The sequence below is a fragment of the Cokeromyces recurvatus genome (assembly GCF_025118155.1).
Source record: "Cokeromyces recurvatus strain NRRL 2243 chromosome Unknown BX663scaffold_16, whole genome shotgun sequence".
Taxonomy (NCBI): Eukaryota; Fungi; Mucoromycota; class Mucoromycetes; order Mucorales; family Mucoraceae; genus Cokeromyces; species Cokeromyces recurvatus.
This window is the reverse complement of record NW_026251402.1, coordinates 214,243-226,352: the sequence shown is the minus strand read 5'-3', so window position 1 is coordinate 226,352 and position 12,110 is coordinate 214,243. Positions and strand designations below refer to the sequence as shown.

At 30.7% G+C, this 12,110-nt stretch overlaps 4 protein-coding genes across 4 annotated transcripts; all 4 read left to right on the top strand.

The window, feature by feature from the left end:
• Positions 1-693: 693 nt before the first annotated feature.
• On the top strand, positions 694-4,584 carry BX663DRAFT_536880 (plasma-membrane proton-efflux P-type ATPase; the record flags this gene model as incomplete). The annotated part of the gene is made up of 5 exons (XM_051530643.1): positions 694-727; positions 1,462-3,527; positions 3,628-3,838; positions 3,968-4,334; positions 4,411-4,584. The coding sequence occupies 5 exons, from the start codon at positions 694-696 to the stop codon at positions 4,469-4,471; spliced, it is 2,739 nt and encodes a 912-aa protein (XP_051381845.1). The 3' UTR covers positions 4,472-4,584.
• Positions 4,585-5,231: 647 nt separating this feature from the next.
• Positions 5,232-6,710, top strand: BX663DRAFT_512643 (uncharacterized protein). The gene has a single exon (XM_051528036.1). The coding sequence runs from the start codon at positions 5,307-5,309 to the stop codon at positions 6,567-6,569; it is 1,263 nt and encodes a 420-aa protein (XP_051381844.1). The 5' UTR covers positions 5,232-5,306; the 3' UTR covers positions 6,570-6,710.
• Positions 6,711-8,138: 1,428 nt separating this feature from the next.
• BX663DRAFT_512640 (ATP synthase F1, gamma subunit) lies at positions 8,139-9,536 on the top strand. Its single transcript, XM_051528035.1, has 4 exons — positions 8,139-8,284; positions 8,347-8,387; positions 8,476-8,607; positions 8,757-9,536. The coding sequence occupies exons 1-4, from the start codon at positions 8,235-8,237 to the stop codon at positions 9,407-9,409; spliced, it is 876 nt and encodes a 291-aa protein (XP_051381843.1). The 5' UTR covers positions 8,139-8,234; the 3' UTR covers positions 9,410-9,536.
• Positions 9,537-10,601: 1,065 nt separating this feature from the next.
• On the top strand, positions 10,602-11,573 carry BX663DRAFT_552771 (uncharacterized protein; the record flags this gene model as incomplete). Its single annotated transcript, XM_051531398.1, has 3 exons — positions 10,602-10,845; positions 10,912-11,399; positions 11,496-11,573. The coding sequence occupies 3 exons, from the start codon at positions 10,602-10,604 to the stop codon at positions 11,571-11,573; spliced, it is 810 nt and encodes a 269-aa protein (XP_051381842.1).
• Positions 11,574-12,110: the final 537 nt, after the last annotated feature.

The window sequence follows — 12,110 nt, the reverse complement described above, 5'->3', positions numbered from 1 at the left end:
CATTAAAAAAAAAGGATAAATAAAAACATAGAATGCGTTTCATGTTGATGAGCATTTTCATGTCAAATAGAAAATGAACCATTTATATAATTTATATGTCTTTAATATCAACTATCAAAAGCCAAATCATCAATTAATGAGTTAAATATAGCAAAGATCTTTAATTGTTGATTCGATATATTGGCCGAATTCCTTATTCATTAATGTACTTTTATGCAAATCTCTTCTCCTTTAGTTAAAATAGAATGCCTAAAGTATATAAAGAGTAGATATTAGATCTTTATTTTATATTAGCTATTTTCTTTTTTTTTTTTTTTCAAAACTTATTATAAAATATGACTCGTTCCTTTTTTAATACATTCTGAATTTTGATTTTAGTTTATAGTAGGGGATATTCTGTATTGTCATATCAAATATTTATATAAAAAACTAGCAAGGAGAGAGACAGAGAGAAAAAATGAGGATCTATTTGATCAGATAATATTGCCTTTTTTTTCCTAGTCAAAATTAAAAAAAAGGGGGAGGGGAGAGGGGTATAAAGAAAGAAATGAAACCATATTCTTTTCTATTCTTAATTTTTCTTAAAAGAAGAAATCCTTAATCGTATTTAATAAAAAGTGGTAGTCATAATGACAGTTATAAGATATTTTTTTTTTGAATAAATGCAATATATGTATTTCAACAAATTTATCCATGTTGTATAATGTAGTCTTGAACCCATATAAACGCATAAAGCTATCTTATATGCACGTGTACTAATTTGTTAATATTTGCATGTAAGATCCCTAAAATAAATATAAAAAAAAAGATAAGAGAGAACACAATTCTTATATTTATTTTACCATTTTATTGCATATATTACTTAGATATTATCTTGACTTTTTTTTTATTTTAATTATTTAATATAATGGAATATAGTCACTCCTAGGAAAAAAAAACTTATACTATATTCATATTTAAAATATTTTAGTCTTGTCTTAATTATTAAGAGGCTTTGTTCAAGTCATATAAAAGATAGCATAGCTATTATACATCGATGCAGGGTACTTTACTATAGGAGAATACATAAATCTGACATAATTAGTATATAATATGTGCCCTTAAAATAATGGTCAAAAAAAAAAAAAAAAAAAAAAGAGAGAGAGAGAGAGAGAGATTCCCTTAGATTTATATTTATTGTGAATATATCGGATCAGAAATCAATAAATCCATAGGCAGTTATTGATTGCTCATTTCTTTTTTTTTCCTCTCTCTTTTCCTTTTTTTTTTTTTTTTTATTTCAAATAATCAATAAAAAAAAAAAGGCATCAGCTTCTTGAAGATTTTAATAAAGCATATAGATTTAATTATATACATTTATAAAATAGAACAAAAGTAGATCTTTATTTATTCCCTGTAATTTATCAATGACTGAAATCAAGTCACCAGTTAAAGGTGACTTAGGTTATGATGCTAAAGAAGATCAAGCAATTGAGTTTGAAGAACATATTCATACTGAACATGAAGATGAAATCTCGCCTGAACTCGAAGCCTATTTACAAACAGATCCTCATCATGGCTTAACTCTTTCTGAGGTACAAGAACGACAAATGAAATTTGGAATAAATAAGCTTCCTGAAAAGAGAACAAACCCATTCTTCAAGTTCTTTGGTTATTTTACGGGCCCTATATCCTATTTGATTGAAATATCTTGTGTCATTGCTGCTGTAGTGGGTGATTGGATTGACTTTGGGATCATTTTAGCTTTATTAATCTTGAATGCAGTTATAGGTTTCTTTGAAGAATCAAAAGCAGAGTCTGCTTTAGATGCTTTAAGACAAACATTGGCTTTAAAGACTCGCACCTATCGTAATAATGAATTAATAGAGGTTGGTGTTCATGAACTTGTCCCCGGTGATATCATTATTCTTCGTATTGGTGATATCGTCCCTGCAGATGCTCGTCTCCTAGGTTTAGGCATCAATGGTGAAGAAAATAATACTGAGCTTTTCATTGATCAATCAGGTTTAACTGGTGAGTCTCTTCCTGTCCCCAAGAGGAAAGGAAACACAGTTTATTCCTCTAGTGTAATTAAACAAGGTCAACAGCTTGCAATTGTAACAAAAACGGGTATAGATACGTTTATTGGACGTGCTGCTAATTTAATTGCTATTACCACAGAGGAAGGCCACTTTCAGAAGACGATAGCCAAGATTGGAAATTTTCTAATTTGGTCTACTATCCTGTTAGTACTGATTGTCTTTGTCTATCAAATGATTCATTTCCGTGGTACTGATAAGGGGAATTGGAAGCTTGTGCTAGAGAACTGTCTGGTTTTAACTGTGGCTGCTATCCCGGTCGGTCTCCCTACCGTCATGTCCGTCACGATGGCTATAGGTGCTAAACAATTAGCTGCAAAAAAGGTCATTGTAAAACGGTTAACAGCTGTAGAAGAATTAGCTTCGGTTTCTATTCTTTGTTCCGATAAGACTGGAACCTTGACTTTGAATGAGTTGACATTTGACAAGCCCTGGTTGAAAAACGATTACAGTGAGGAAGATATCTTGCTTTACTCTTACCTGGGTGCTGAACCTGGCACAAATGACCCTATTGAATCCGCTATACGTCGCGCTGCTGAATCTCAACTCGACATTCTTCAAAATCGCAAAAATAATCGTGATATACCTGGTTATAAGGTCATTCAGTTTATTCCTTTCGATCCTGTTACGAAAATGACAAAGGCGACCGTCGTGGATCTGACAAGTAATGAAACATGGTCTATCGTCAAGGGTGCCCCTCAAGTCATTACAAAGTTAGTAGGAGGTGATGATGAAGCCGTTCATGCCGTCAACTCCCTTGCTCGTCGTGGATTACGTGCTTTAGGGGTGGCTAAATCAATAAAGGTCAGTAGTCATGAAGAAAAAGAGGAAGAAGAAGAAGAGTATGAAATGATCGGAATGATCTCCCTTCTTGATCCTCCACGTCCTGATTCTCAATCCACTATCGCCCAATGCAATGCCCTCGGTGTGTATGTGAAGATGATTACAGGTGATCAACTCATTATTGCAAAGGAAGTCGCTGCTCGTCTTGGAATGGGTCGTGTCATCCTTGATTCTCAATACCTGATAGACCCTGATAAATCTGAGAGTGAAATTACAGAACACTGTATTCGTGCTGACGGTTTTGCACAAGTTGTTCCTGAACACAAGTATCGTGTGGTTGAATTACTTCAGAATAAAGGTTTATTAGTAGGCATGACAGGTGACGGTGTAAATGATGCCCCCGCTCTTAAAAAGGCAGATGTAGGTATCGCTGTTGAAGGTTGTACGGATGCTGCTCGTTCTGCTGCTGATATCGTATTATTGGCTCCAGGCCTTTCTACCATTACAGATGGTATCATCACTTCTCGTTCCATTTTTCAACGTCTTCGTTCTTATGCTCTTTATCGTATCACATCAACCATTCACTTTTTATTCTTTATGTTTATTGTAACTTTAGTTGAGGATTGGTCAATGCCTGCTGTACTCTTGATTATGATTTGTGTATTGGTAAGAAAAGAAAAAAAAAATAATAATAATTGACTTTTGTTTAATCTATTTAATTAATTTATTTCTTTCTTTTTTTTTTTTAAAAAAAAAAAAATTATAGAATGATCTTGCTACTTTAGTTATTTCAGTTGATAATACAGAAATCTCTCAAAAGCCAGATAAATGGCGTATTGGTCAATTACTTACTTTGTCCTTTATTCTTGCTATTTTATTATCTATTTTGTCTTTTGCAACCTTTTATATTGCTAGATATGTATTTTACGTAACCGAACATGAATTGAACTCAATCATGTACTTGCATATTTCCTCAGGTAAAAAAAAAAAAAAAAAAAAAAAAAAAAAAAAAAAAAAAAAAAAAAAAAAAAAAAAAAAAAAAAACTACAATCTATCTGTATAAAAAGGAGAAGGAAAACTGAATATTTTGTTTTATGAAACTTTAGCACCTCATTTTGTCATCTTTTCAACTCGTGTTCCCGGATATTGGTGGAGGAATATGCCTAATTGGATATTTACTCTGTGTATTCTTGGAACCCAAGTTATTGCCTTATTCTTTTCTGTTTATGGTGTATTTGGTGAACATGAAGGAGTTGCACCTTGTGGTTATGGTTGGGGTCTCTCTGTCCTTGGCATCTCCTTAGTTTATTTTATGATCCTAGATATTGTTAAAGTTTGTATCTTACGTGCATGGAATTTTGAAATGACAGCCAAATTAGTACCTACCAAGACACGCAAGCATAAATTAGCAGAACGTATGACTATCGCTGAAAAGAATCAGCATATAGCAGCAGCGTGGCATACGTTTAGAGAGTAAATATAGATATATAAACAAATCTATGTTCTATCATCATTTTTAATTTTTATATGAATATTTATATATTTTTAGGCCTACAGAAGCTTACACAATTGCTACTGCATTTAGGAATTTTACTCAAACGTCCAGTTAAAGTTTATTTTGTTTCTCTTATACATTATAGCTCTTTTTTTCCTCTCTCATTACATACACACATATATACATACACAGATACATACATATAAACATAAATATAAACATATATATACATACATCTATATATATATATTACTGTAAGCTATCTGTTATACAGTGTTATAATATTTTTTAAAATTAGAATGAATGAATAAATAAAGAAAGAAATACACACACATAAAAGAATTGTCTTCTCGTAAAGAAGAAGAAGAAAAAAAGGAGTGGGTAACCTTATATTATATTCTCATATGTCAAGCACTGACCACTTAAAATAAGTTTTATATTGTTACACATCTTATCGATGGCATCACCCTAAAACTACTTGGTTTTGTATATCATGTATTATAGAACGATTAGCAAGACAAACTAGATTATTTTCATCCTTAATAGAATGAGATATTCAATTCATTCCAACAGAAGCATATAAAAGAATATAAAAAAACGAAAAGCAAAAAGGATATTGAATCACATGATAAGTGCAAGCTTATTTTATATTTGATTTAAAGATAATATTATCCTGATAATCTCTCTGTCTCTTTTTTTTTTCACATGATAAACAACTATAATAAAAAGAAAAAAAAAGAGAGGTTTTATTTTTAGTTGTAAATAACAAAGACTTAAACACGTTATTAAATTACGATTTGGGGGTTACAAATAACTCTTATCTTGTTACTCTATTTCTTCCCGGAAAATAAAAAAAAAAAAAAAGAAAGAAAGAGATTTTATTTGTTTTGATTTCTTTACTTTTCTCCTTCTTCTTTCCTTCTTCATCTCTCTTTTTTTTTTTTTAAACAATGAAAGAAAATAATATCGAAATTCAGAATAATATGACAGAAGATGAAGGCTTATCAGATACGCCCACAATTAAATCTTCTTCTTTGGAGGAAGAAGAAAGAGTAAGTAAAAATTTCGTTTCACGTGTTAGTTCTATCCCTATCGTACAAGATGGCTTTTCAACAGCACAAAATATGGTCAACAAGACAAGTCTAGGTAGATTCGCTCTTTCTACAGCTAATTCAATTACAAAATATACAATACAAGGGAATCATCAATATCTTCAAACTTATTATGAAAATTATATTCTACCTCATGTTGAAAAGGCAGATGCGTTTGGATGTCGTTCTTTAGATGTTATTCAAAATAAGTTTCCTGTTGTCAACCAGCCTACTTCAGAGATTATTAAAGTAGTTTCAACTCCTCATATTGTAGATGGTATGAAGATAAAACTGGATTCTTCTTTTAAAGAACATGCTAGTCAAGTGCTCAAAAAAGCCAATCAACAATTTGGAAATATGGTTGATAATGTAGAAGCTACTATTGAACACTATTTTCCTACTACTACTAATGATGAACAACAACAACAACAACAAGATTTAAAAGCGGCGGTAGATGAAAATCGTGAAATGAACTCAGCAGTACGCATCCTTTCTCTACTAAGTCATGTTTCGATTCGTTTAAGTAGGCATGTATCAGACCAACTTAAGAATTCCGCTTCCTACATTCCTCTTATTATGATTACACGTGATGAATTAGCTCGTATCACAGAAACATCGGCATTGATTCAAAAGACGACATCTAACATTCAATTGTTACAAGAGGCTTTGGTGCAATCTATTACGCTTTATGCTCAAATAGCTCAAAGACATCTTCCAACCACGGTTACAGATCAACTTCAATCACTTCAGAATATAACTCAGGAGAGACTTCAGGTTTTAACTCAACAAGTCTCTCATCAACTTCAACAAGTGGTTGACTTTGTTAAACTTCAATCGAATGAAACCCCTGAATGGTTAAAGATGCAGGTTCATTCCTTTATTCAGGTCACGAATAAACATATTGAATTGGTTCGTACTGAATTTGCTCGCAAAGATGTTTCATCCTTTGAAAAGACAAAGAATGTAGTTCAAGCTCTTCAGAATCAAGTCTTACCTCTTCTTCAACATATTCAATCTCAGTTGAATCATTATTCGGATAGAGTTCGTCAAAAAGCTAATTTGAAATTTCCTTTGGAATACCTTGGTTTAGCTCATGCTTCTACTAAACTGGCTTCCACTTAATAACAAACATGTATTACTATCTATTTTTTTATATTTATGGGTCTACTATATCATATATTAAACATTAATAGTATTTATTAATATATATACATATTTATATTTATATATAAATAAATAAATAAATAAATATTTTGCTCTAAATGGCTTGTCTTACGATTAAGAAAAATTTTATTTATAAATCTATACACATATACATATTTGAATAACCAATGAGCAACATAGTTTATAAAATTACCCTACTCAGCTCAAAAATAGCGATAAAAAATAACTGAAAACCCTTTTGGGACAAAAGATAAAAAAAAGTAAAGACAAAAGTAATCATGTTTATCTTGCGATTAAATAAAATTTTATTATATAATCCTTTTTTTTTTTTGAATCTTTAAGAGCACGTTTCAGTATCTATATAATACTACTGGCTTGCCCAGACCAGGTCAATAAAATAACAGCAAAAAAAAAAAATCTCTGATAAGAGATACCATGTTTATTTTAGACGAAATAGAAATCACTTTTTAGACACATCTACCTGTAAAAATCAACATTTTCCGCTAGGAAACCCCTCTCCATCACACCTGTATATTCGAGGCGGCACTATTATTATTATTCATGTCAAGAAAATACAGAGAGGTGATCTCGATTAGTCAGTATCTCATTGGAGATTCGATGAATATCTTTCGTAGCATTGCAATCACGTTGACAAAATATTCCACAGAAGAAAAAAAAAAGGGGGAGGTAGTTCATTCCTATTTAATTTTCTGAAGGATATGGATTAACAATTACCAAAGATATACTTTGAAGCCTTAAAAAAAATCGTTAAAAAATAGGGTTATTTAGTGCTCTATTCTTCCACTGATTTCCTACATGATTATTCATAACAACCAGGTGAAATTAAACATAACGCAAAAAATTGTAATATTCCGCATAAATTAATAATATCCATTTTTAAACGATTTATACTGAAAAACGACTCTTTTTCTACCAGAGACTTTTTTTAAAAAAAAGAAAAGAAAAAAAGAAAAAGAATAGCAATATGAATAATATGTTAATACATTAAGAAGCCAATAATGAAAGTACACTATGTATTGGAGAGCGTATACAACTACTATTTCTAAGGATTGTTTAGTACCAAGTTGGTAAAAATAATTATGATTAACACAGATGTCGATGCAAAGTGATTGACTTCAAATAGTCTTAATATTTATTAATCCTGTCTCGTCTGAAAAGAAAAAACCTAACCCAAAAAATACTATACATTCTGTTCATCCCCTTTTTACCGTGTGTTTCTTACAAGGGGGATTTTCATTGAGCTGTTAATCTGGGCAATCCAGTCTCATTTAGATACTACCTGTTCACAAGAATCGAAAATGATTTCGTACCTTAAATTTTTAAAACCTGTATTGATACTAGATTATTATGAAATGTTGTGACGTAAACAAATATTCGAAAGTCCGGGGGATAGCCCCACATAATAGAAATATATTGCATATTAGCTCCACTATAACCTATTGAATCATTTTTTTATAGTAAAATTCAAGCTCAATAAGGGCCCTTCAGTCAAAAAAAAAAAAAAAAAAAAAAAAAAAAAAAAAAAGGAGGGCATATTTTTTTATTTCTTACTATTGTTTCTCTCTTTATTTTCGAATTTTAGAAAAAAAAAAGAATATAGCAATGTTGTTCACTGTTTCTCGCATTGCACGTCCTACCGCTGTACCTGTCAGGTAAAAAGAAAAAAAAAATGATTATAACATGTTACAAATGATCATTAATACAAAATATCTAGCAAAGTTGTTCAAGCACGTAACATGGCTACCTTGAAAGAAAGTAAATGATCTCGAAAAAAAAAATTAAATCAACAACATTGTTAATTCAACTTTTACTTACTCGTTTTTTTTTTTATTTTATTTTACAGTTCAACAACGTTTGAAGTCTGTTCAAAATATTGAAAAGATTACCAAGTCTATGAAAATGATTGCTTCTACCAAGGTCACTAAAGCTCAACGTGGTATGGAAGCAGCTCGAGTTTATGGCGAAGCCTCCAACTGTAAAGTATCATAAATTTAGGAAAAAAAAAAGAGAGAGATTGAGAATAGACAGATTATATGTATTTGAGTATATACAGAACGGGAATGATATGGAGTTAAAACATAAATATGTGGAAAAAAAAAACTAATTTATTATTTGACCTTATAGCTCTTTTCACTAATGCTGAAACCAAGACTGCTGAAGAAGGTAAAGCTCTTTATATCGCTTCATCTTCTGATCGTGGTCTTTGTGGTGGTATTCACTCAAGTGTATCCAAGGCTACACGTAGAGCCGTTGCAGAACAACCTGAAGCTCAAATTGTTGTTCTTGGTGATAAGCCTAAGGCACAATTAGGTCGTGTTTTACGTAAGAACATTGCTCTTACTTTTAATCAAATTGGTAAAGATACTCCTACTTTTGAAGAAGCTTCATCTATTGTTGATCTTGTTAAATCTTCTGAAATTGAATTTGATACGGCCAATATTGTTTACAACAAGTTTAATTCTGTTGTTTCTTATGAAGCCAATATTCTTCCTGTCTATTCTGAATCTTCCTTCAAAGCTTCTCCCAATTTTGCCATTTATGAAATCGAGGATGATGTTCTTGCCAACCTTCAAGAATTCGCTTTTGCCAATACCCTTTATTGGGCTATGGTAGAAGGTCATGCTGCTGAAATGTGTGCTAAGCGTGCTGCTATGGAAAATGCCACTAAGAATGCTGGTGAAATGATTCAAAAATTAACTATGACTTTCAATCGTGGTCGTCAAGCTGTCATTACAAACGAATTGATTGATATCATTACTGGTGCTTCTGCTCTTTAAACGTTATAATTTCGAGTTCTCTCTCTCTCTCTCTCTCTCTTAATTTATTTACACGTATATAAAAAGAAAAGAAAAGAGAAAGATGATAATTATTATTATTTCAATTCTCTGTATTTTTTTTTTTTTTTGTCTCAATAAAATAAAATAAATATTAAAGATTCTCAAAATGAATTAGCACATAGGAGATAATAAATCAACAAGTTCTTTTGTTTTTTTTTCTTATTATCAATTGAGTATAGGACATGTTTTAATGTAGCAAGTGAGATATATTCCAAGCAGCTCAATAGAAATTGAAACTGGCGACTTGTATTAAATATCTCAACTGTAAAATATATTTAATAGTAAGAAGAAAGCCCAGAAGAAGAAGAAGAAGAAGAAAGATGTATTAGGTGCAAAAATAATCAAATGATTTAAGGCTATATGGCCAAGTGAAGAGAAATAAACCCATTATCAAAAGATTATTATAATATTATTCAATACATAATTTGATGATAGATAAGACTAAAGCATCTTAATAAATTCATATAACCCAATTATTACCGCATAAAATTGATCTAATTGCAGACGATAAAGAATAGTCGAATCTTCACGACTTGAGTTTGTATATTAAAAATGACCTATGCCAAAATAAACTATCATTTGTTACTCGATAGGCAGTCGTAAACCATGTATATTTATTTCAGTGAAGTTATTATTATTATTATTATCGATATCATTAAAGACCTTTTAACCAAACCAAATATTGCAGTAAATCTATTCATAACATAATCAGCTTTCTCTTCTTTATCCATCATTTTTGCAATAATGTGATATGTCCAAGACTTAGTCTAAAGCAGCTACTAGAAGTCAAGCATTTATTATTATAATAGTTCTTGGCATTTACGTTTATTAAATACTATCTCCTGCTTGGTTTGCATGTATTCTTGTCGAAACAAACATATTATTCTTTTGTTTGGTTGTATTTATTGTAGCACGTGAATTATGCTGAAGTTACAACAAACTCTTTCTGTAAATGACAGCTTGCTTTCACTATTTATTTATTTATTTTTCTTTTATTCATTTTTTTTTTTTTTATTAATTTATTTTTTCTTTTTTGGGCTTACATAAGCGGAGATTCTTGTACACGCTATTATTATAAATAGAAAAGTATATTTCAATTTTCTTATTCTGATAAACGTTATAACTCATTGAAATGGCTTTAGCAGACAATGACAATGACTGGAATATGAAGATTCCTATAGAGCCTACACCATGCCTTGTGCTTGTTAAGAATATATCATCAAAAACACAAGAAAGTACTATTAAAGACTTTTTTTCTTTTTGTGGTGTTATTAAGACTTTTGAAATGAAGAAGAGTAAGGATGATGATCATCAAGTAGCCATTGTTTATTTTGAAAAAGAGTCAGCTGCTAAAACAGCAACCCTATTAAGTCAAGGTAAATAATGAACATGATAGTAAAGATGAAAAATATATATAAACCTGTATATATAAATATATATAGCTGTCGTGGATGATAGCTCAATAGAAGTTGAGCCTTATTTTAATACGGCTATGGAAGCTGCAGATACCACTACTACTACTGCTACTACTACTACTACTACTTCTACGGAAATAACTAAAGAAACAGCTTTAAGTGAGCAAGAAAATAAATCAGCTTCTCGCATAATGGCTGAATTATTAGCATATGGTTATGTTTTAACAGACTCTGTTATTGCCAAAGGAGCTGAGTTTGATGAGAAGCATCATACATCTACTCGAGTCAATGGTTATTTGAATAAAATGGGCATCAATTTAGATAATTTAAATCAAAAATGGCATCAAGGTTATAGTGCGAAAGAAAAAGATGATAACAGTAACAATAGACGTGCATTCACCAATAGTAGCATGCAAAACTTGATGAATTCTCGAGCAAGTTTAAAATTTCAAGGATTCGCTTCTAAAATAGCTAATAAAGTATCTAATGTTCATGAAGAAGCCAAAAGAATAGCTGTAAATATTTTCTTTTCTCTCCTGCTTTTTATTATTATTATTAATTAAATTATTAACTACTATTATCATATGATATATGCTGTATTTTATTTATAGGCAGAAAAGAAGGATAAATCATCACCAGGACCTATTAGGAATGATGATCACACGTCAACAACAGCAACCAATAAATAATACTTGCTTATTTACAATTCATTACTTCGGCTCTTTACCTAATATATAAATTTACATGTCACGAAAGAGGGGATAAAGAAAGAGAAAATATGCATTTGTCAAATTAAATAATAATAAACAAAAAAAAAGAAAAGAAACGTGTTTATGTATACAACTTTTATCACTACTATCTCTTCTAATATATACATGCATCATACGAATCTATTAAAAGATAATAAAAAAAAGGCTTTAAATGTTAAAATAGCTCTTCTTCTACTACACACACTCTCTCCCTATTTTTTTTGTTTGTGCTCCATGTGAAGTAGAATACATAAGGTGAGTGAGGAGAAGGAAAAAAAAAATCCGATGTGGTCCGATATATAAATCTCTGGTGAGTTTTTTTTTTTTTTCTTGGTTACATATTGAGACCAAAAGAGAAGCTTATTCCATGTGTCTTCATAGCACATAATTTCCCCATTTATTAAAGATTCTAATAAGAAATTAAATTTACATACAAACGAGTTCTTTTTATGTAATTCAGCAATGACCTCTTTTTAT